Source organism: Cheilinus undulatus, linkage group 2 (assembly GCF_018320785.1).
Source record: "Cheilinus undulatus linkage group 2, ASM1832078v1, whole genome shotgun sequence".
Lineage (NCBI taxonomy): Eukaryota > Metazoa > Chordata > Actinopteri > Labriformes > Labridae > Cheilinus > Cheilinus undulatus.
In genome coordinates this window covers 43,609,438-43,632,846 of record NC_054866.1, presented here as the reverse complement: position 1 = coordinate 43,632,846, position 23,409 = coordinate 43,609,438, and the positions used below count along the sequence as shown (strand labels likewise).

The following is a 23,409-nucleotide window of genomic DNA, read 5'->3' as shown; positions in this document are numbered from 1 at the left end:
AAAAAACTGAGAGAACTTTAAGCCTTTAATGAATGATAAGGGTGCTATTCGTATGGGTGGTCATCTAAGCGTACTTGGCAGTTTTTCACCATGTTACCAGTCAGAAACTTTTAACACTGCACAGTCAAGCAGCTCCTGGGCCTTTGGAAAATACTACTCCAGGGCTTCTAGGTCTGTTCAAATAGTCCTTTTCACTTAGGAAGGTTCCTAACTGAGAGAAATAACCGGAAGCAATTGAGTGTCAGCCATGATAAGGGCAGTTTAATCCTCCAAAAGGTAAGGAAAGGAGCTTCACTACTCCCTTTATTATCTCCTTTAGCATGGGAAAAACTGGAGCATCTTTACAAAAGGAGAGAAGCAAAGTCTTTGCATCAACTTCATTTTTAGTCCAGCCCCTCTCGATCGTTCATTAAAATCTACAATTAAAACATGCCAATAAAGAAAGAATTGACAGAAGGAGAATTTTACTGATAAGACAGTTTTAGAGCACAAATAGAAAAAAAAATACAAAATTTAAAAATGATGAATAAAATTATAGGTTTACTTATCGAGAAAGTTCAAATTCAGAAATAGCCTATAAACCTGTCAGGTGTCACATATTGTTCATCATGAGAAAAAGTTCATCTGAACTCCAATGTGCTCATATCTATCACCCAGTTTCATGTTTCATTTGAGGTATTAAACAAAAGGCAGATGATTGAGGCCCACTTTGTTGTCCATCAACGGTAAACTGTAGTTTTAAAAAAGTAAACCTACGTCACATCTGCCCACTGCAAGAGCAGTCAGTCCTCATCACTGTGGTTCTCTTTCCTATCCTCTTCTTTGACTGTGTGATGTTTCTCAGCAGTGTTAAGAGAAAAGTGGACAGGAAAGGACTTCAGAGGTTATTTTTTGGACTTTTTGAACAAACCCCTACATGTAGACACTGGCTCCTTCTGTCCAAAAAGCACAGACTTCCTCAAAAAGAGTCCGAGTTGCGGGGGAAAAATTCCTGCAGTCAGGAAGCAGCCAAAGAACCTCAAGGAAAACTTAAACTTGTAGCGAAAAAGTGGTTTTCCTTTCTTTTCCCAGCAATGTGCAGCAGAATAAGGTGCTTCCTAGTGCAAGGACAACAAACATCAGAAGAAAAGAGAGATAGAGCGCACTGATTGATTTTCTGGCTTTAACACAACAACTAGAGCTACAGTATGCGGTCTCTTTATCATCTTCAGCCAGTATAAAACTTAACACCTTCAGTTCCTTCACTGTTTAATGTTAAATCTATATATTGAATTCATAGACATACAACCAACAACAAAAGGAATTTGCTGGGACAGGTTCAGCTGTTAACTTAATATTGACTTAACACCCGACAAATATGACATGTGGCAGATCAAACTAGAGCGTCTAAAGAACTTAATGCACAGAGGAGTCCCAGAGGAATACCATCAAAGAGAGATGCATTGAACACTGCTATGCTTGGATCCTCCTTTTCGATTTGTGTAGTTGCACAGGCTCTTTTTTAAGCAACATAATCCTGCATTATTCAAAGAATCCAGAACATTTTCATGATGAACACATCTACACAGAGCCATATGTTTACTGAAATATAAATATGAGTTTAAAAAACAAGGTAGTGATAGCGTTGTTATCAGGAGAAATGCAGCACAAACATTTCCTTCCAGGATGATGAAAGTTCACTTGCAACACCAGCATCTGTTCTGTGTCCGTCCAGTGTGGAAGTGACTGTGTCAGTGGAGGACAACAGTGAGGAGACAGATGGCTTTATTTGTCATTTTGTTAGCTCCAGAAAGACATTCCCTGTGATTTGTGGCACTACATTGACTTGCAAAAAGAAAAAAAAAAAAAGGAGCTTGTGTCTGTTGCAGGCAGAGCTGCTGCAAAGTCACCGAGCGGGGTGTCATTCCAAGCGTCCTGGTAATCATGTCTCTATAAGCTCTGTTCTTCATCCTGTCCATGCATGAGGCCTCTAATGGAAAACGGTCCAGGGAGATCCCATCCTTAAAGATTTGCTTGAATGCCTTCTTGGTATCTATAATATGCAGAGCATTGGAAGTGAGCCAGTGAAGCGTCCTGATTTTGTTTTGCTCGCTCTTCAAACTTTGCAATGACACTCACAAGGCTGCTGCAATTGGTTGCAAAATGAAGACAGGTTGTAGGAATAACGAGGTACTTCTAATGAGATGGCTACAGGCAGAGACAAGCTGAGTCTTCGCTCCAGCAATGCCACTGACCTGTCAAGAGTACTGCACTTTTTAGCATCGCCCCTTTTTTCCTGAGCACATGTTGTGCCCTCCTTTCGCTTATCTCTTGGCAGGAAGTTGGGTCACACCATGTGCCAATTAGGAAATGGAGGTAGTGTAGTAGTGTACTGTAGTGAAGCCTTCTCAGCCTATCTGAGGAAGTCCGTGCTTATTGCTGTGGGTCATCTGCCAGCATTCCTGAGCTTCTTATCCTCTGATCTAAGGAGCTCTGTCCGACTAGTGCACACTTAAAGAGAAACTATGATGAGCTGAGCCTTTTTCCTAAAATGCTGTGGGACTCTTACAAGGCAAACTATGGTGTGTTTTAAGAAGCCTGCACATAAAACAGTATCATATATGCCTTGGACTGAAAAATGTTTAAGCCATATGGTTAATTAGTCTCAACAAATAAAGAACAGAAAGGTGTTAAGCACAGCTGCTCATTTGTCACCTATCTGCAATCAACACACTCGTTTTTTGAATAAAATTCACTATCTTTGAGGATTATTTACACACATTTTCCAGGTAAAAACTTTAACCAGATGACTGATAAAGCCACACATCACTTAAAGTACCACTTCATTCTATCGCTGACATGATTTATGTCGTAAAAACTAAATCATCTAACAAACATAAGTGAAAATAGGGCACTGGCCTGCTCAACTAATAGATCAGGCGTCTGTATACAGGGCTACAGAGCTCAGCACGCTGGTTAGGGGCTCCTAATCTACGGAAGAAGATAAGGGCCAGTGAAAAAACAGTCCTGGATTCTTTTTTTCCAAGTATGAAAAAAATGGCAAAATTCTGAGATCAAAGCCAAAATTTGAGGTTAAATTCAGAAGAAGATTAAAGTCAGAGATTAACAACAGGATTAAAGACAGATCTCTCAGAATTTAAAGTCGGAATCCTGAGTGAAAGTCAGAATTCGGAGATTAAAGACAAGATAAAAGATACAATCTCTCCAATTCTGAGAATTATGATATGAAAGTCAGAATTATTAGGTGGGAAAAAAATTAACAATTCTGAGATTTGATATCAGAATTCTGAAAAAAAGCCAAAATTCTAAGATTTAAGTCAGAATTTTGAATTAAAGTGAAATTCTTAGAAAAAAGTAAGAATATATTGATTAGATATCAAAATTTTGAGATTAATGTGCAGAACCCATTGATTAGACATCGAAATTTTGAGATGAATTGCAGAATTCTGAGATTAAAGTCAAAATTCTGAGATCAAAGTTGAAATTCTGAGAAAAAAATTGGGTATTCTGAGATTGGATATAAAAATTCTGAGATTAACATCAGAATTCTGAGATTAAAGTCAGATTTCTGAGATCAAAATCAGAATTTTGAGATCAAAGTCAAAGTTGTGAGCTTGAAGGCAGAATTCTGAGACAAAAGTCAGAATTCTGAGACAAAAGTCAGAATTCTGAAACTATAGTCAGATTTTTGAGAGTAGATATAAACCTTCTGAGTTTAAATTTAGATTTAACAGAAAAAAAGTAAAAATTCCAAGATTAAAGTGAAAATTCTGGCATTAAAGTCAGATTCATACAACAAAGATTAATCTCAGAATTCTGACTTTGATATCAGAATTTGAAAATAAAAAAATTGCAGCCGAAAAAAAAAAAAAAAATCTTTTCACTGGCCCTTATCCCCTTCCACACAAGTCTGATCCTGGGGTTTGTGCTGCGGGTTTCCTCTTTCCCCACTTTCTCCCCCATATTTCTAGTCTCTCTGCAGCTGTCCTCTCAAATTAAGCCAAAAAGCAAGTAAAAAAGTAAAAAATAGCCCTCGTTGTTTCACTGATATTTACAGCATCAGAAAGTCGCCGTTTGGGTTTATGTGTTTCTTTCCCTTAGAAATGGGCAATTAGAAGTCTGGTGTGAATTAATTTGGGCAGTTTCCATGTTGGTAAGAATTTAATTATGTAAATTATACATTTCCATGTAAACTGTTGTAGAAAATTATCCAGTTTTTAGCTATGAGACTTATCACCACTCCCAGGCTCTACTTCTCCAACAACAAAAAAACTCTGACTCAGTAATGAGGATGATAATTCAGATGTATCAGGGAGAATTTCTTCTTGTATTCTTGTAGAGTGGAAGGCAGATTTGAAACCCTCCTGCTACCTCTAATTATTATCCTAAAAATAATGACTAACCGAGCTGAACTGAAATGACCCTTAGGTGCATGACTGAATTACAGATTTGAATTTGCTTTGATTTGCCTCTGCACCTTTAGAATTTATTCATTGTAGCCCACAATATCACTGCCAGAATATATTAAATGAATACACCATTTTCTTTGAGCCCTTTCAACATGCCTTTTACAACTATGAAAAAGATCAATAGCTTGTTTAATTTCCAACAAACCATCTACTGCGGCAAGGTTCACATTTTTGCTTAACTGAAAAGATACCTGCAGAAATCATCTCCATTGGGTGCTGATGGCCGAGCGATTAGATTGCATCCCATGTATGGACACCAGCCTTCCAAGTGGGCTTAAATCCAACCTGTGGCTCCTTTCCTGCTGTCATTCCTCACTCTCTCTCCCTGATTTCCAACACGATCCACTTTTCAGACATCTCAAATAAAGTCCCCATAGACAGGCTTGAAACAGGCTGGTCAACAATCTCAGAATCCTTCTGCAAGAATTGTGCATCCCAAATCTGATCTACAATACCAAAATCTGTAAATGTCAAACCAAAGGGCTAGTATAGTAGACATCGTCAACTTCTAAAAATGTTTTTTTTATGGTTTTTTTAATGTTTTTTATGTTTTTATATGTTTAATATGACAGCTTTTGAAACACATTTTAAATGGAAATAACTGTGGGAAAGCCAAAATCATAATTGTGCGTGCTGCTTTAGAAAAAAAATTATTTCCTGTTTTGGATTGTGATAGCTGCATATCTTCTTCCTTTAACCAAACAAATGTATTATGTCATTATGGCATCTTTTGATTATGCACTCCCTAAACAAAACAACTCCTAGAATAATGAAAAAATTCAGTTTGAAAAAAAAAAAAAAAAAAAAGCCTTATCAGTAGATAAATGATGGCAAGCACACTTGGCAGCTCTAAGTTGCTAATAGACTCATTCTCACAATTAGCAGTAATGATACAAGGATTCTGATTGTTGCCAGCAACTTTAAAGTAGATACTGTTGACTTGTTTTCCATCAATACAAACTTTGCAGTCATATATATTGGTACCCTGACAATTGACATTTCCATGAAAAGCAATTTGGCTGACAGAGAGGGAGCTTTATTTTGTTTGTTTTTTTGTTTGAATAACTATCATTACTGACAACGGCTTCAAATACACAGCCATATTGGAAAAAAGTCAAATCAATGAACCCCCCAACTTTGTGAAAAGCATAAAACAGACAAACAGGTAAAATATGTATCCTAGATTGGATGATCATGCAGTGATTTTTTTTTTTTAAGATTTATTTTTGGGCCTTTTCATGATAGAGGAAGGACAGTGGATAGACTTGGAAACAGGGAAGAGAATGGGGAGAGACATGCGGTAAAGCGCCACAGGCCGGATTCAAACACGGGCCGCCCGTGTACATGGGTAGCACCTTAAACAACTCGACCATCTGCGCTCCCCTCATGCAGTGATTTTGTCCTTGTCTGGATACCCAGGGTGAATGGAAGTGAACACAGGAGGGTACCAATGACCTTAAAAGGAGGAACATATAACGAATGTGCTAATGAGTGGGCGACCATGGAGAAATAAGTGCCATCTTACACCCATGACCTTTTTGCACTTCAAAATGTGCCATTTTACAAAGATGTAAAAAAAAAAAGAAAAAAAAAGAAACCATGCTGTAAGTCAAAACATCTGTCATGAAACATAATTGGGTTCATTAGACATCTCACCAGAGTTCCTAATTACAGCCCTCAATAATTAATAGCACTTGAAATTAAATGTATTTTCTCATCAGCCTCTAATTAAACACAGCCCTAGTTCTTGATTGGAAATCCAGATCTTCAGGTGAGGTTTGGTCTCCAGCATGTTTACTTGTGGGGCATCGGGAGATTGTGTGAGTTTTGCAGGGTATAATTACACAGTCTGATTAAGCACTATCAGGCTGATGGGGCTCTGTGGCTTTTGGCTAAGTCACAAGCAGTAAACTGTAGACACATACAGTATCTCTACTTGTACAGCCAAACCAAACTGCTGGCGCCAAAAACAAGCCAAACCACAACTTGTTCACACCCTCTGTCATCGGTTTAAAATTCCTGAACACGTAGATAATTTCCACCAACAGAAGGAAATCTTTTCTAATTCTGCCTCGTTCTGAATCTTAAATGAAACATTTTAAATGGCTCTGATGACACAAAATGAATAATCAGATTTAGTTCATTTGGCCTCAAGGAAAAAGCAGAAATGATAGCTTTTGTGATTGTTACAGCATAATACATATCTATAACAAATGTCCTCAATAAAGGATCCATTTATCTCACTGATGAGGGCTGTGGAGAAGGATCGGGCTGTTCTTTCATCGACTTCATGCAGAAGAACTGCAATGATCTCACCGTCCCTCTACTGGAAAAAAACATTTCTTTGCTCTGTGTGAGAGTGAATCCAACAATGTAACCATTTATATGTTAAACAGGTATTCAGATTCATTTTGTATGGTGAAATAAATAGGAAAGAAATGTGTATCTTCCTCTTGTTTGAATTTCGAACAAGTGACTTGGCAGATTTATCATTATTTGAATGAAAAGGTACAGCCAGATCTTTTATGGAGATTGCTGCATCCTTGAAAGTTTCTGCCAATCAATGCAACAATGATAGGGTTTTTTTTTTATTCCAGAGACCTCCAACAAACCGCTTTGGCATTATATTCTCTCTCTGCTTACTGAATTTTGAGTAATCCCTCCTACCAACTCTCTCTTCTCTCTTTGTTTACTTAGTATAACTTTTGTGAAGTTAAAGCTTTTATAAAGTCAGCATGTGGTTTACTTACCCCAACAACATCCTACAAACTCTTCATTCATGACCTTGAGGCCCCAAAACCTCATCCACTCAAAGAAACCAGCCTCACAATCTCAGGATCGCTGACCTACCCACAATCCTTTCTGTTTCCTGACCTCTCTATTTCTGTGGATGCTGCTGTTAAGGTTGGTTAAACCAAACCAATGAAATCTTTCAAATTTTTTAAAGGAGCCCTCAATTGACAGTGGCTGATCATGATAAGCCAGTTTTTTAAATTAAAAATACATAATCTCAAGTATCTGAAATCATGCCAATTAATCAGATCAGCTGGTTAAGCTATTACTATTTACTATTTCTGACTATAAAATGATTATTTTCCTCATTAAGGGTGAAGCAAACCTACACAGAACTCACCAATCATGCATGCAGCCAGAGGCCAAAACCCTGCAGTCTAGTCCTCCATTCAGGCTCACAGCTGTGATTATATTAGTCCATTTTCTGTGCTGATGAACACTGGACCAGTTTCTGACAAGTTCATGACATGAGAGCGTCTTTAGACCTTATTCAATAAACTCTCCTATGTTATCAAGGGGGAAAAAAGCTTGTTTGCAGGCAGGAACATTTTAATTTCTCGTTGTCTGTGATTTGAACTGTAAGGCTGAGATATGTCTCCGTAGTTGAGGAGAAGTAGATCACATTTGTCCGTTGCTGGGCTGTCTTCTCTCTGACATATACGACTCTGGCAGGAAGTTTTCAGCAAAATGCTCGCGCCCAGGCAAATCTCGTATTCTGGTTCAAGTGTCTTTTCAACAACACTTGGCTCATGTCTTTAGCGACGTGTTGTGATACTGCTGGCGTTGTCTCTGAGACATCTTGCGGTGTATTTTAACGAATAAGGCGAGTTCGACCTCTTCCTTTTCAAAGTTGAATGACTGCTCAACGCTGCAGATCCAGCGTTGTTTCTCGTTAACTGTCTCAAAGTCAGCTAACTCCCCGCTAACTAGCCACGCTGCTCTGTTTACCTTCCTCTTCCTCTGCTGTGAGAGATGCGTTCAGGGACAACGAGGGAAGCGAAGCTCCAGTGAGAAATGCACGCTGACGGCTCAAAACTTCCACATAATTTGAACTCGGATATTCGCGATATAGTCATTTAATACATAGTGGGTGGCAAAAGCTGGGATACATCGAGTATACTCAATATATCGCCCAGCCCTATCATGAACTTTTCACAATCAGAATCAGCCCTGAAGAACCAATGTCAGTTGACCCCTAGTTTCTGGTGTTTCTCAGCAACTAAGATGAATGCCTCCAGCTGAAACGTGTTCATCTAAATCAGCCGTTCTTTAAATCTCTTTAAACTATAAGTGAGGGTTTTCCTTCCCACACCGGTAGAATATGTCAAAGGCAAGAAAAATATCGTACAAGTACACTTCCAGCTTGTGCTTTTCAAAATAAAAGCTAGGTTGAGCATGTCTTGGAGACACTGTCTTTCTTTATACAGAATACTTTTATTCTGAAATGCTCCTGACTCAGTTCAGTTATGCAATGAATCAAGTCACTTGTGGAAAGAGCTGTTGAGGTGAAGTTTATGGAGAAAGTCAGGGCTGTGACAGCAGGGAGACACAGCCAACACGCTGCCAGTATGAAACGGGTGTAGGTTAGCTGACATCACATAAATCAGTAGGTTTTTAAGGTCCAATCAGTAAAATGACTATTTTGGAGGTAAAGTCACATGATTTGTTCACATGTAACTTCAAAAAAAGGAAATTTTGGTTTTAATACAGTTGTTTGGAGGTGTTTTTTTTCCTTAGTAATATAAATTAACTGCAGAAGTTACATAAGGTAACTGAGTTATTGCTCTGAGACTCATTGCCTCTTATTTATTACACCACTTGCACTGTTTAGCCTATTGAACAGGCTTAATACTTTGTCAGTCTATTAGTAACTGTGTGAATTAATTCACATAAATGAACACGCAATTAATGACTCATCACACTGTGTAATTCAGTTGTCCTTACTGTAGGACACTTTTTGCATTACTCCTTGGGAGGTTTTTGTCCTGCTCTGCTTAACAAAAGAAGTAAAAGCATATTGACTGAGTAAGGATGATTTCTGTGCTCCTTTTATGATGTCACTCCTCCACCTGTCTCAGTTCACAATGCAGCTAAGTAGAGAGACAAACTACTAAACAAGCTGATTTATCAAAACACAGAATACGGTTGCAATCATATCGGCCAATTTCACTCAAAGGTGATTAGCTGCAGAAAACCTGATCAAGGGATCCCTATCTTTTTAAAATTTAAGTTAGAAACACAAATATTCTTTTATAAAATCTCTATTATTCTATGTTGAATGATACAGCAACAGTGATTCAGACAATCCAGCTAAAAAATGTAACACTTGTTTTTAAAAAGATATAAGGAAAACTTAATGTGCAGAAAAAATCTCTGATACTCGTAGAGTTGACTTTTAAATTAGTGGCAGAGCAACAGCTTCCTTGGACTATATGAGCAGATGTGCAAACAGGAGCACTGATATCCAGCATAATTGAAAAGACCACAAAGAAAGCCAACATATTCAAGCATGAACACAGAGATATGAGCACAGATTGTAATCTTAAAAACACACAAAAAAAATCATCATAATAATCACTTGAAAGAGCCACTTCCTTTTTTCTAGCTTCGCTTTCTAGTTTTTTTCATTGTAATGTTGTTTGTATGGCTTCTTCATATCATTTCTGAGTAAAACACAGAAACTGTCTCACATCAAGACTGCACAGATAAACAAGGCTGCCTATAAGGAAAGATAAATGGTAGAACTTTGTGGGGCCACTCTCACTATCTCACCACTCTTATGAAAGTAACGCATACTTTTAATGTATTTATGTTGTAGTATGTAGTCTTCTTAAAAATGTATACCTTTTTTGAAACCAATTAAAATGGGTTAAAATGGCCAGAAAAGATGGTAAGTGGGATATTTATGGTAGCAGAAAAGGGTTAAAAGTGCCAAAAAATGTGTTTAAAGTAGCAAAAATGGGTGAACAGAGGCAAAACAATAGGCAGAAAGTGGCAAAATTGGGCAGGAAAAAGTGGTGGAGTTGGTTTAAAAATCACGAAAATTATCTTAGAAGTGGCAAAAAAAATGGTAAAAAAAGTGGCTAAGATGGATGGAAAAAGGTGGTGAAATGGAACCTAAAAGTAGCTTAAATGGGTTAATATTTGCCAAAGTCTGGGGCGAGAGTGGCAAAAAATGTGTGGAAAATTGTTATTAAAATGGTTCAAATGTGGCAAAAATGAGTTTAACATGGCAAAAATTGGCTATAAGAGGCAAAATAGGTGAAAATTGCACAACACTGATGAAAAGCGGAAAACCATAGTGGTATACATGGGTGGAAAAAAGTGGTAAATGTGATTTTAATGGTAGCACAAATGGGTTAAAACTGCAAAAATGTGGTTGAAATTGGCAAAAATGGTCAAAGAGAGGAAAAAAAGGGGCCATGAGAGGCAAGGAGAGGAGGAAAGTGGCAAAAATGGGCACACAAAGTGGTCGAAAGGTTTTCAAAGTTACAAAAAAGGCTTAGAAGTAGCAGAAGTTGGAGGTACAGGTGGTAAAATGTGAAAAAATAAGTGGCAAAAATGGGTGGAAAAAGGTGTTGAAATGGAATTTTAAAGGTAGCAAAAATAGATTGATAGTGACAAAGTGGGGGAAAAAAAGGTGATTTAAAGGAGTTAAAATATGGCAAAAAAGAGGCAACAAAAGGGGCAAAATTGTGCAAAATTGATGAATAGTAGTAAAAATGGATGGGAAAAGTGGTTTGAAGGGGTTAAAAAGTGGGTACAAATAAATCTTTGAAGCATCAGAACCCAATAATTGTTCGACACACTTTTCACCTCCAAATAAAGTAACTGTTAGCCCTGATGCTAGCACCAATGCTAGTGATCCAACATACATGCACTGATACTACCAATGAATCACAACTAAGGGGGGGCATTCTCTGGGTTTGTCAGGGGCCAAGCCAAATCTATGGGCAGGCCTGTAGGTAAATAAGAGACTGTATTATTGAATATGGGTACCACTCCCTATTGGAACAATAAAATTTAAAAGTCACAGAACTGACTTGAAAGCACATTTCAGATATTTTAGCTGGTTGTTTTCATCCAGCAGGTCAGAGGATTTAAATTAAATCAGATGAATATTCAAATTCTCTATTTCACTTGTTTGATGGCCAAATTCTTTTTGATTCATTCCCTATCTGACCTATCCACAGGAGCAAGAAGCTGGAACGCTCATCAGCACAGATTCAGTCATCCCAATCAATGAACGACAATGTTATTTCAGATGAGGTGAGTGGGCGAGGAGTCAATCTATGAGCCCCCATATAACTACCCTCATACATGGCACAGAGTGCGGATTCAATGCTATTAAAAGGTTTGAGAAGGAACACAATGGAGCATGGACTCAGCCTGCGACTGCAGTTAAGTGGGGGGTGGTGCTGTGGGTGGATAGGTGGAGGCACCCACCCCGGTGTGTGGAAGCACAAGAGGTGACTCACCGATGAAGTAGGCCAACAGGAACAGCAGTGTTACTGAGATGAGGATGGCACTGAGAGCAGCACATTTCCAGTTGCAGTGTTTATAGGGTTTCTTCAGGCTGAAGGCAGGTCGAGAGAAAGTGTTTCGAGGCAGGGGGCGTGGGGGAGGCGAGTACACTGTGCTGGAGGTCAAAGGGTATCCTGGTGATGTTGTGCAATACATTGGAGATGTTCCACCTGGTTTGAACAGGAAGTGCCTGTAGAAAGAAATGCATTTTCTTGTTAGCCTTAACAGAAACACTCGTTTCTCTGACATGTCTGTCATCATAATACTGTATGTAACCATCCAAGTGCAGCCCCTTCCACTGCTAATTCTGCTTCTGAGCACATTCAATACTGTTACCATAGTCACGCTTCTGCTAGATTAGTCAGAATACTAAAGCATAGTGGGTTTGCTCATTTGAAACTGTGAATCAATATTAAATCTAATTTACAGGACTAGTGACCGCAGCTGGCTCTTGTTTACGTATTCATGCTGCCGTGATGAAGAGTAATTCCCAGTAACTATGTGTCAAGGCTGTCCAGAGGAGAGATACAAAATATTAGGTTGCAGATTGGAGTTGCACAGATTTATTCGCCCTTGGAGAACACGGTTGGCTATCTCAGAAAACATGTGTAGAGCTGCATTTCAGAGAGCTGTGTGAGAAGCCCATCAGAGTCAGCGGCAGTGGCACTGTTGTCAAGGCTGTTTTACTGACAAGTTTACAAGAAGCTCCTGAGCGACAGTGACATGAACGTGATTGAATGTCACATTACAATGTATGATGTGGAAAGTCACTGAGACCATATTTCATTTATAAATACCAGGACAAATCTCGGACGTATCCTATTCCTGTTCCAGCAATAGGAGACAGCATGGGCGACTGTTTCATAAAGCGGTCATGCTCAGCATTAATCAAAGGTTACACAAGCCAACAGTGTGACTTAATGCAAGCTGTTAGTCGTATTAAACAGGGAAGGGACAGATACAGCGGAGATTTAGCACTGCAGGAGACATACACCGATGACTGACAGCATTTCAAAACAGAGGATGCTGATGGAAAATAGCGCAGGCATCGCTATTGTTTTCATGGCAAAGCAGACTATGACAGCAGTGAGAGCCAGATAGCAGACATGCAACATACCCGTCGTTGTACGCAGCATCATGGCGTGCTGATGCCAGAATGTCCATCTCAATGAGGTTGTCCTGCAAAGTCTCTAGGAATGTCTGCTTTGCTATGTTTCTACACACAGGTGGAAAGATGGATATGAAGCGGGTGTGAGATGTGCGTGCAGAAAACACAGAAATGCCAATACAATAAGTGATCACCAAGCAAGCAACATCAAAAACAACAAATGAAGATCAAGACGGGCGGTGTGGGACAAAGAAACCAAGATCCTTATGGAACTACTTCTACGGAAGTGAGACAAATAACATCTATCTCTCTTGTTCCCCTCCTTTGGGCTCTGCCATACCTTGTTTTGTACGAGCCCTGCCCTTCTCTGCAAGCGTCTTGTTCCTCTCTGATATACATTAGAGTATTCTGGCTCCTTTAAGGTTGTGGTTGGAAGAAAACAATGCATCACTTACAAATAAGAACCTTCAGGTTTCTAACATTAGTCAGACAAAACACTTTAAAGCACTCTTCATTCATTTGTCATCACTTTTCACGCTGCAAGGTATCAGAGATGTTCTATTTAACTCTCCAAAAAACAGTTTCACAAGTTTTCAGTTTCATTTTTCCCATAATGCATTCTCCCCTATATAGAGCCCCAGTCCATGAGAAGATACGGCAGAAATGCAATGGAAAAATGATCTGTCTGCATGCAATAGGCAGGCTGAACACGTTTAGTGCTACTAGAGAAAAGCCTTGTTTTCGTTCTCTGCATCTTCGAGGCCAGTTGTGAAGTCAGTTCATGGTCTCTGAAGCCTTTGTTTTGGAGACGAATGCAACTTTTAATGAAGGGAGAGATGCTTGGCTGAAACTCTAAAGAAAACAGTGAGGCATTAAAGGGGCAACCAACTGCTGGCATCCTTCCAGTGGCGGAGCAACAATGAGACCTACCAGGGCGGAATTGATCGGGGCCATTAAATTTCACAAAAGTGATGAGATAAGGCCATTGTTTTTCTATTAACAAAGTAAATGTGACCAATATTTCCGTGCTTGTCTGGGTAATATTAATAGTTTGAATTGCATCACCAGGATGTGAGGTGTTAAGCTGTCTTCGAGGGAATAGATCATAAAGATTACTTATATGATTTGGGCATCATTCTTGCCTGTTGCAGATCCAGCCTCCACACCATCTGTTTCTGCTCCACAGGGAATACCTGTGCAGGATTAAACTTGGAGCAGGATGACGTGTAATCATTCATTATCCCACTAACCGTCCTTCTACCAGCTGAAATTGATGCTCATTTTCCTGTTGACTGAACCGTTGCACAAAAATTGGAGGAAGAGACAGTAATTCTGCTCATGGATGGTTGTTTCGCCATGCCAAATTAGCTATAAGCTATTCTGTTGTAAACAGCATTTTCATTTAATACAACATACTACTCAGACTATAGATGATGGCCAGCTTTGGGATTTTTTTAGTGGATTGCTTTGAATAGACTCCAGGAATAAACCTCCTTAAAGAATTACTAAACCTTAAGCACACTGTCTTTTTCAGATTAAAACCTGCATATATGCAGATTTAGTAGTACTGTTGATCAGTCAGGGTTTCAAATCTTGACATCTGAGCACAATGTATTTAAGTTCTAGATTTTGTGTAAAAATGTGGATAGCAATTGAATTCTTCAGATTAAACCTGTCTACTGCAACTGAGTTTTTTTTTAAATTTCTACGGCCATCTGCTGTCACTAAAATCAAAGAGCAAACACCCACTTTTTCCCCCGACATGTTAACTTAGCTCATACTTAGCTCAACTTAGCCCCACAGGATTGTGGGGAGTGTAGTGCTTTTGCCTGAAATTGCAAATAAACTGTCTTTCTTAAAATAAGGTTGCTAATATACTTGTTTGTGTCTTCTACAAGATCGTATATTTTCCGATTTTAACTGTCTTTCATTGTAAAATTACAAAGAAATCCAATTTAAGTGTTAGAACCAGGGAGAAAGCAGAAATTAGGCGTGTAGAGGAGGGATCAGCCAATCAGAGATGTTGCTCTGAAACTCTAGGATTGTGGGTGCTGCAGTGCTGTTGACCAAAATTATGTCTTCTATATTGTTTAACACATTTAACTCTCTGAGCCCTAAGCTATTTTTGAAAATATTGTCTTGCCTGGACTTATTGTCTTAAAAAGCTTGTGTAACATCAACCCTGTGGTGCACAGTCAAGCTCAAAGTATCATTTTTTCAGGATAACCTGGGCTTTAAGAATATGAGTGCTACTGTAATGTTAATTTAATTTTAATAAAACTGTGGGACTACACAGATAAAAGAAAAACTAAACAGATATTAAAACTATGTGTGACACACAGTAAACAACAGTGACTAAGACTTTTTGCACAAACTTGTTCTCCCATTTATTGGGGACCAAAAAGAGAAAAAAAGTCTTCAAAATGTTGACATATTAACAAAAAAGTCCTTGCGCTTTTTGGCATTGCCTGTTTTTGTCCCATTAGTCACAGCAGTTCCTGTCTGCAGTGACACAGAGGGCCCCATCACAGGCTCTCTGTCTCTCTTTCTTAGCTATTGAGGGCGTCTCTGCCAGGATTTAAGTGTAAGGACATGGGCCACTGGTTGTCACAGCCAATCACAAAGCATTGTGAGAAAACAATATGGTGGGTAAGCATGCTAAGCTAGTGGAAGAAACAATCAAAAATTGATTTAAAAATCAATTAAAAAAACGCTCAAAGTCAGTGTCATTAGAGTGGCACCAGGGCAGGCAGCAAGAGGGGAAAAGTAAGGGCTATAATCTATGGTTCAAAAGATGTTCAACTTTAAATAACCTGTCTCTTCTTGTTGTATACAACAACATTGGTCTCAGAGGGCTAAACCGTCTTTAGTTGACAAATGACCATTGAATTCATAAGCAGCATCATGACCAGAATGCATGCAGAAGTTTGGTGCATAGAGGCTGGATCAGCTAATTAGGAGGGTTTGATGCAACGCTCTAAATGTGGGCTTTTGATCTTCAATATGACGATATCAGTGTTTAACACTCATGTAGCCTGTCGTAAGTCTACCTTGATTATGGCAAAATGGCTAATAATCAGCACAGACTGGCTGAATAATGTTGTGGCTGATAAGGGACAGCAGGAAGGCGTCTTATCACCCTCCCTCCAAGCCTTTTCTAAGATGTTCTTAAAGGCATTTTTTTTTTTATTCAAGGGTGGATTCACCTCAGCTAAAACTCTAGGGTTTAGTGTCTCTTCACTAAAGAAAAATATTTTTAACAATATTTTGAATAATTCAACTTCTCAAAAATCAAAGTGTGCCTCTATGCTCAGCAGGTGACCTGGTCATACTGTGAAGGCCGTACTTTATTCTTGGTGTATTTCCACAGCTAAAACAGTGATGTTATCGCTCGGAGTGCTCAGATAATTTGCCTCTCCATCCTTGATTTTTCACTGCCTTGCATAAAGACCAGCCAAAAAAATAGCACTGATATTCCCTTTGTTACAATAACACTTGACAGATCTACTTCACACAAGGGCCTCCTATTGAGGAATGTGCAGGAGAACTGAATACTGATTAATATGAAATAAATAAAGTGCAGGAAAGAAGTGGGGAGCTATAAACCTGCTCATGGGAGCCTGAATATAATTTTGCAGAAACTCTTTCATATCCAGTGTGAACATAATTACTCTGCTGTTTAACTCAACAGCTTCCACAGTCAGGATTACTAAAATAAAGCAAAGAACCAAAAGCAGGACTTTTCTGATGTTTGCCTCAAAATCATGTTCATTCAAATAAAGGCCTTGGCCCCAAGCAGGATAGTTTCCTTTTTATTGCTCTGCTTCTTGTTAACACTGCAGTAATTTAATACGGAGCAGACAGCATGAAAACCTGTGTTCAATGGCACCAGCTGAAGGCCAGTCTCATAAATACCAACATCTCCATACATTGTGTTGGAAAAAAAGAAGTCTCACAGTACCTTGTTTCCAGGGGGATGTTACTGTTGAGCAGCCAGTTGTCCTGTGCGCTACCAGAGTCTTGACCACTTGCTGGCCCCTCAGGGGGAACAGAGCTGTCTGTGGGCGCAGGACTTGGGTTGCTCCTCGGCGTATAGTTGCCTCTATTCAAAGAGTTAATGGAGGCTGCATGGTGCTGATGATTGGGCGAGTGGGAGTGGGAGAGAGGCAGAGGAGGCGTCCGCAGCCGAGAGTGGTTTTGAAAAGCTCCGTCTGAAGCGAGAAAGGAAAGAAGTAAGACATGTTACAGAACAGAAGCAGATAAACAATTCTTTTCATTTAATGATTGTTTTTTTCAGACACTTTGAATCTTGGCTACCTGTGGAAGCAGCATCAAAGACACATGGATTCACAGGTTTGGAAGCGTGTCTGATTCTTGTTTTGCCTTATACTAACTGGGTAAGAAGAGCCTTATGTTTTATTCCAACTCCCAAAGCCACAACACTGTGATTGATGAACGATTAGTCATAGCTTCACACGCAGGCCATAAATTAACGCCTGAACTAAAGACTAATTTCAGTGAAGAGCTCCAAAGCCCTTAAGTGAATCACTCCTAAAAAAAGTCCCTCCTCTGCTCATTATTTCTCCAGATCAGTCTCTATCAAAGTGTGCTCTCTTCTTCCCACAGAGACTTGGGACTGTTTACTCAGACCAGACTCAGGCTCCAGTGTAAACACACTGCAGGACTCTACTTAAAACCCAACCATTCTTTAGGCTTTTTGACAAAAGCTAAAGGAGAAATATCTGATCATGTGTTGCTCTATCAGAAAAACTCTGTTTGACTCTGTCAAGAGTCAGATCTGTTTTCACAGCAAACGTTTAGCAGATGGACATCAAAGATATAAGAGAAATCAACAAATAAGAACATTAGCTGGTTTGATTAAAATCTCTCCTGATTTTTTTTCTTTTTTAATATGTAAAATGGAGAAATGGCAATACGAACAGACAATTTACTATAACTTTTAATATCCCCACCTTCGTTTGTAAACCACTGACTGGAAGTATCCTGCCTCCCTGTCTATATAAAACATGGCATTAGAAAAATGTCTAAAAAAATGTCTATGGTATCCATCATGATCTGTCTTAGTCAAACAAAGTCATTCATTCGTTTCACACTGATCTCAATCAAACATTTAATTTATGCCTATAAATCTGAAATTTAAAGTTGATTACTATTGCATTTTTTGTAAATCCATTTATTGACCATTACTTTCTAAAATATAACCAGTGGGTATTATATATCTTTAATATTCTTAAACATTCAATTTTTGAATGCAACAAACTCCAATAGTTAATCCTGACTCATCCCACATGTATAAAATCTGTTTTCTACGCAAAACACAGATTTTTAAGTCCACATTGGCAGTTTCAAAGAATCATTACCAGTGTCCAGTCCTCTGTTGCACCAGCTAAGCCTGAGTTCTGTCTTAAATTATGGTGTAAATGCCAGACTTCAACTGAAACTAGTTCAGCTGTAACTTAATTTCTGTCATTGAGACGTAAGGTTGATCTGAACTAGTGGGGCTTTACACCCATACTTTAACCAATCATTGTTTGTTAGAGCGCTGCCTCTCATGTGTAGTTGTCTCTGGACAGGCTAATGGCAAAAAATAACATCTGCTTACTGCCGTCAATCCTCAAACAGAAAAGCGTATAAATGTGATAAAGCATTTTGCATAGGTGATTACCAGAGATTACATTCTTAACCTAGAGCTAGTATAAAATAACAAAACTGACATGGATGGGTGAAATCACTGATAACATGGGATAATTCAACAGTGATCAACAGAAATGATCTTGGCTCATGGAAAACAACACTGTTACTGACCATGGAGAACACACAGCTGATAGAAGAATGCCAGTAAAATTCTCCTCCTTGGCATCCTCCTATTCCACCAAAACCAAAACTGTCACAATGACAGACATATTGTGTTTTACAGAGGACTTTGTACCTAGTGCAACACCGTAAATGTTAGTAGAGCGTATACTCCGTCATAAGTAAGAACTTGCGTTCAAACTGGTGCAACCTTCACCTGGTTTGTGAATGAAATGGATGCAAGGACATTTATTTTATAAGCTTTGATTTCAGATTCATTATTAAAATGAGTGCTACACAGGCACTGCTACATCAGTGTGCCCTTAAACCATGACTCAGAGGGGTTCCCAAACAAGGGACCCCCAACCCTCACTTGAGTACTCATTACTTACATTTAAGCACAAATATCACTAAATAACTTCAGTTTTACTCCAAATTCAACTCATTTGAAGATTTGTGTTTTTCAATACGGGATCAAATACTTCACTTCAAATCATTTTGTTTTTTGGAAAGTAGCAGCTTAGACCCTCCTCGAGTGTCTCACGCCCCTCCTGGGGGTCCCAGCCCCAACTTTGGGAACCACTAAGAGGTAGGAGACAGTTTTAAAGGGATTATTTTGTAAAATGCAATTGTAACTCTGTTATATATCAATAAATATGTGGGAGTTCATGCACAAAATGACTCACTTGAGTCCAATGATCCCTGGTTAATGTTTAAGGGTACTTTATTTCCTATATAGTTCAAAACCTGCTTTTATTTTGAAAGAAAATAAGGAACTTCTGGTAGATCACATGTAAGTACATTAGCTTAGCCACAGAAAAAATGAACTGGCTACGGATAGAAAAGCTTCTGAAATTAGCTGATGGGAACTTAAAAAAAAAAACAGCTAAATGTTTGATATCACAAGGTGAGGGCTCCTTCAACTTCTCCACTGAGCTGTCTGGGAATTTCTAGGTGAAATAAAATGAAAGGTGCAGCTGTGGAATTTTCCATCACTGAGTGAGCAGCAAGACAGAGTAGCATGCTGCTGCTGGCCTTTTATGGTAGCTTTAAAAGTGCACCTACAAGGAAAAGATAGCTAGCAATTAACTGGATTTAAAAAAGTACTGCATTTATCTATGTGCATCATCATTTATTCTTTAAAACTTGAGTTATTTGAAGTGATTCCAGTGTAACTCTACTACTGCAGAGCTGTTTGTCTCATAAGGCCTTACACTAGCTCAGCTCTTAGTTTACATCAAATGACTGGAAACTATAAGATACAAAGTTCAGAACAACAAATCATATGCAGTGGTCCTATAGTTTTGCACCTTTGATGCACAGGGCACTTTAAATGATAGAAGACCAACATCCTTGAAGACTCTGTATACATTCATTTCCACATCTGCAAAGCCATTCATCAGTCAATGAACACCCAGCTTTACACCCAGTGAAAGAGCTGCCTCTCTTGAAGCAGCATGCCTCCTTTATTTCACACGTATCCACAACACTAAATTGCCAATTTAGAACACAGAGAGAGGAATATAGACACACAGAGGGCCTATTTTGTATAATCAGCTCCTTCATTAAAGAAATACCCGCACCAGTCAAAAAGCTCACAGTCATTTCAGATTTTTTGAAAGGGTTAGGAACAAGAAGCTGCTGCATAAACACATGTCAATCAAGACAAACTGATAAACAGACTCTTAAGCAGCAAATGTGGCTGTACTGTGCTGTGTTCACAGGTAACATGCTAGTGACTCAGAAAGGAAAAACAAGTCAAACATGTATTGTGCTGAACCTTTATCATCAAAACCCTGCTTAAGTGTTTCCCTGGGAGGTTTTTAACACACTAGCTTTACAGAGAGCTTGACAATTCTTCACATTTAGCGTTTCAACTGCTTTTTATTCCTATTTTGTGCACTTTAAGTCATCAAAAGGGAAGAACAGAACACTAATTTAATTTTAAAGCATACATTCCATAGGATAAACCAAAGAAAGGAATCTTCGCTCTCTTCATTATATGCACAGAATGCTATATTATGCCTTTGACGCTCTGGCAGATGGTGTCATGCTGGGCCCTCTTTTGCACAATGCTGCCCTCATAATTAGCCGAGCCACAGAGAGAGAAGAGCTCCACTGTCCTCATGAACAATAGGCTTGTGTGCAGTTAAACCACAAAGTTGTTGATGACCTCCCTCCTGCTCAGTAATGTACCTGACTCCTAAAGCCATTTATAAGGTTATGCTAATTCGATACAGGGACAGCACCGATACACATGGAGAAATACATCACGAGGACAAATGCATCACTGCTCTGGAATGCATTTACTGCTTAGCAAACAAATACTTTACTTCCTGTGACAATCAAGCAAATGTGGGGCAATGCATGTTCTTTCTGGGGACCTTCTTAGTAGTGCTTATTAGGAGTCGTGCTACAGCTTTTAAATTATTCTACAGCATAAAAATAATTATAAAGCAAGCTTCATAGATGTACAGATCTGCAATAATGAAAACAAAATTGAGATAAAATGTGCTGCATGCTGTGTTGCAGTAAATCGAGCACACCTTTCCTTTCTTTCCAGCACAGCCTGTGCCCTGCCTCTCCCACCAGAACAGCTCTCACTTAAATTTAAGTGAGGAGCAGAAGGAGCCACTGCAGTCAAGTTAGTTTGAAAAGCAAGAGAGCTAAAGAAGCTGACAAAAGGCAACTGTGTAGCCATGCGTAGCCGTGTAGCCCAGCAGCCTGTTTGCAGCATAGCTTAATCCTATGCTACATTAGCTTTACTATGGCAGAGGGACCCAGCAACGGATGATGGCATCCGGTGAAAAACAAAGAGAAACCAGTTGTGTTGAGTGGTTAACCAATATTGTTTTTTCAGGGCGGATACTGACACTGGTTATTAGTAATGCATGAGATGAATGGATATTTGGAACTGATATTAGTTCATTATAAAGTACAAAATGCACTTTAAGTGGCAAAAGTAAAACTGCATGATAAAAAAATGTTTGCCCTAGCTCTGTAGGCATGAGAAATGGCACAGAGTAACACAGCAGAAGCAGGAAAAGAGGAGTTGATGTCATATGCGCAGCGTCAGGATCAAAATGTTGATTGGCTAGTGCTCATGTGACATCTAGCCAATCAAGATTTTGCTGTAAACAGGACATTTGGTGAGCCTGTGGAGAGTGAAAAAAGAGGGGAAGACACACTTTGCAGTGGAACCAAAGGAATGCACTTTTTTTGATCTGTTAACTTTGTCAATAAATCAAACAAATAAAATGAAGATTCTGATAATCAGCCAAATGCCACATATCAGAAATAATCCGTCAGGCCAATAATCAGTCTACGCCTAGTAAATCATGTGAATGTCTTTGGAAATTAACTGCCGTACTGAAGTTTGGGAAAGGCTGCTTTCGTTTCTTACCTACCACCTAAAGTTTGCACCAAAGAGCAAATCCCTTAATCCTGGTATCATATCAGTTAAGACACTCTAAGTAAATACACCAACTAGCTTTCTTATGAACAATGCCTTCAAAACAAGGTTAGGCTTTTTGAAATACATTTATTTTGAACTGGATTATTTGATCAATGTGTCATCTCTGTTTCAGAAAAGGCAGAAATAAAGCACTTTTAGATTTCTGTGAAATGTCCATGCAATTTTAAACATCAGAATTCAGAAATTAATACAAAATTATCATGAAACTGTTATTTTTCTCACTATCATGGTGCTACCAAGATTCAGAATCATTGCATCCTTACAACACAATTCAGTCAGGGACACTCTCTAGTCCTGCATGAACTAACACTGAGCTTCAATCCTTTGAAATTCATAAGCAGATCAGATGTTGTAAAATAAATGGGCAATCATGTCTAATAATAGTAATCTCAATATCAGTCAGAATAACCAATCTACTGATTAATGCCATAATCTAACAGACAGACTGCAAGGTATTCCTTTTTTTCAAATCATGAACAAAATTATCAATTAAATTGTAGATCCCCTTTAAAATTGAAACTGTGCTTTTGGGAGATATAAACCTATGTATTTTAAATTAATTTGAATTTTAAAAAAAAAATCCAAATCCCTTATCCACTCCTTTAGTGTTTATTTTGCCATAAAGGACAGTGCCTTGGAGATTTATTCAACTGGAATCTAATAGTCATGTGTCTTTGATTGCAATGTAATCCACATTTAAGTCAAGTTCCTGAATGTACCTTAAAGATAAATCAATTTTAAATCCTGCTAGATATACTGCTGGAAATTCACATGCTTACAATAATGAGTCCTGTTATCCTTTTGCATTTAAACTCCGAGCTCTGATGTTTCACATTTGGAGCCTATAATACAGTATAATTGAGTCTTTAAAAAAGATTGTACATTTAGTATCCTGCACAGGACTGTTGCTAATCTCATTATTCTTCCCCCTGTCTACTTATTTGCATAGGAGCCATCAACCATTTGAATTTTAAAACATATTCTACAGGAAAAGACTGAGATAAGCACTGCATCATAATTAAACTGGAATAGACATGCTTGCCCTTGTTCAACCAAAACCCCCTTCAACAGCCAGGTAAGTAGTCAGAGTTATTTTTGTGGAAATAAACAGAGATGAGAAACAGGAGACAAAGCACAGGGCGACTCGACCCCCACAGATGTGGTGATTCAGCTACAATTATTCACTACTTTCCAAAGGACAGAAAAAATAAATGGTTTTCTATTGA

At 38.7% G+C, this 23,409-nt stretch overlaps 1 protein-coding gene across 10 annotated transcripts in view; it reads right to left on the bottom strand.

Annotated features, from left to right (window-relative positions):
- Window positions 1-23,409, bottom strand: part of tenm4 (teneurin transmembrane protein 4) — a 330,072-nt gene that overhangs the window by 136,924 nt on the left and 169,739 nt on the right. For 6 of the 10 annotated variants that reach the window (XM_041804631.1, XM_041804642.1, XM_041804649.1 and 3 more), the window contains 3 exons: window positions 16,856-17,105; window positions 12,904-13,002; window positions 11,741-11,976 (listed from right to left, as the gene is read on the bottom strand). In XM_041804631.1, the coding sequence (XP_041660565.1) occupies window positions 11,741-11,976; window positions 12,904-13,002; window positions 16,856-17,105 (585 nt within the window). The remainder of the gene's footprint in view (window positions 1-11,740; window positions 11,977-12,903; window positions 13,003-16,855; window positions 17,106-23,409) is intronic. The other 4 variants (XM_041804673.1, XM_041804699.1, XM_041804690.1 and 1 more) reach the window with 1 other exon arrangement.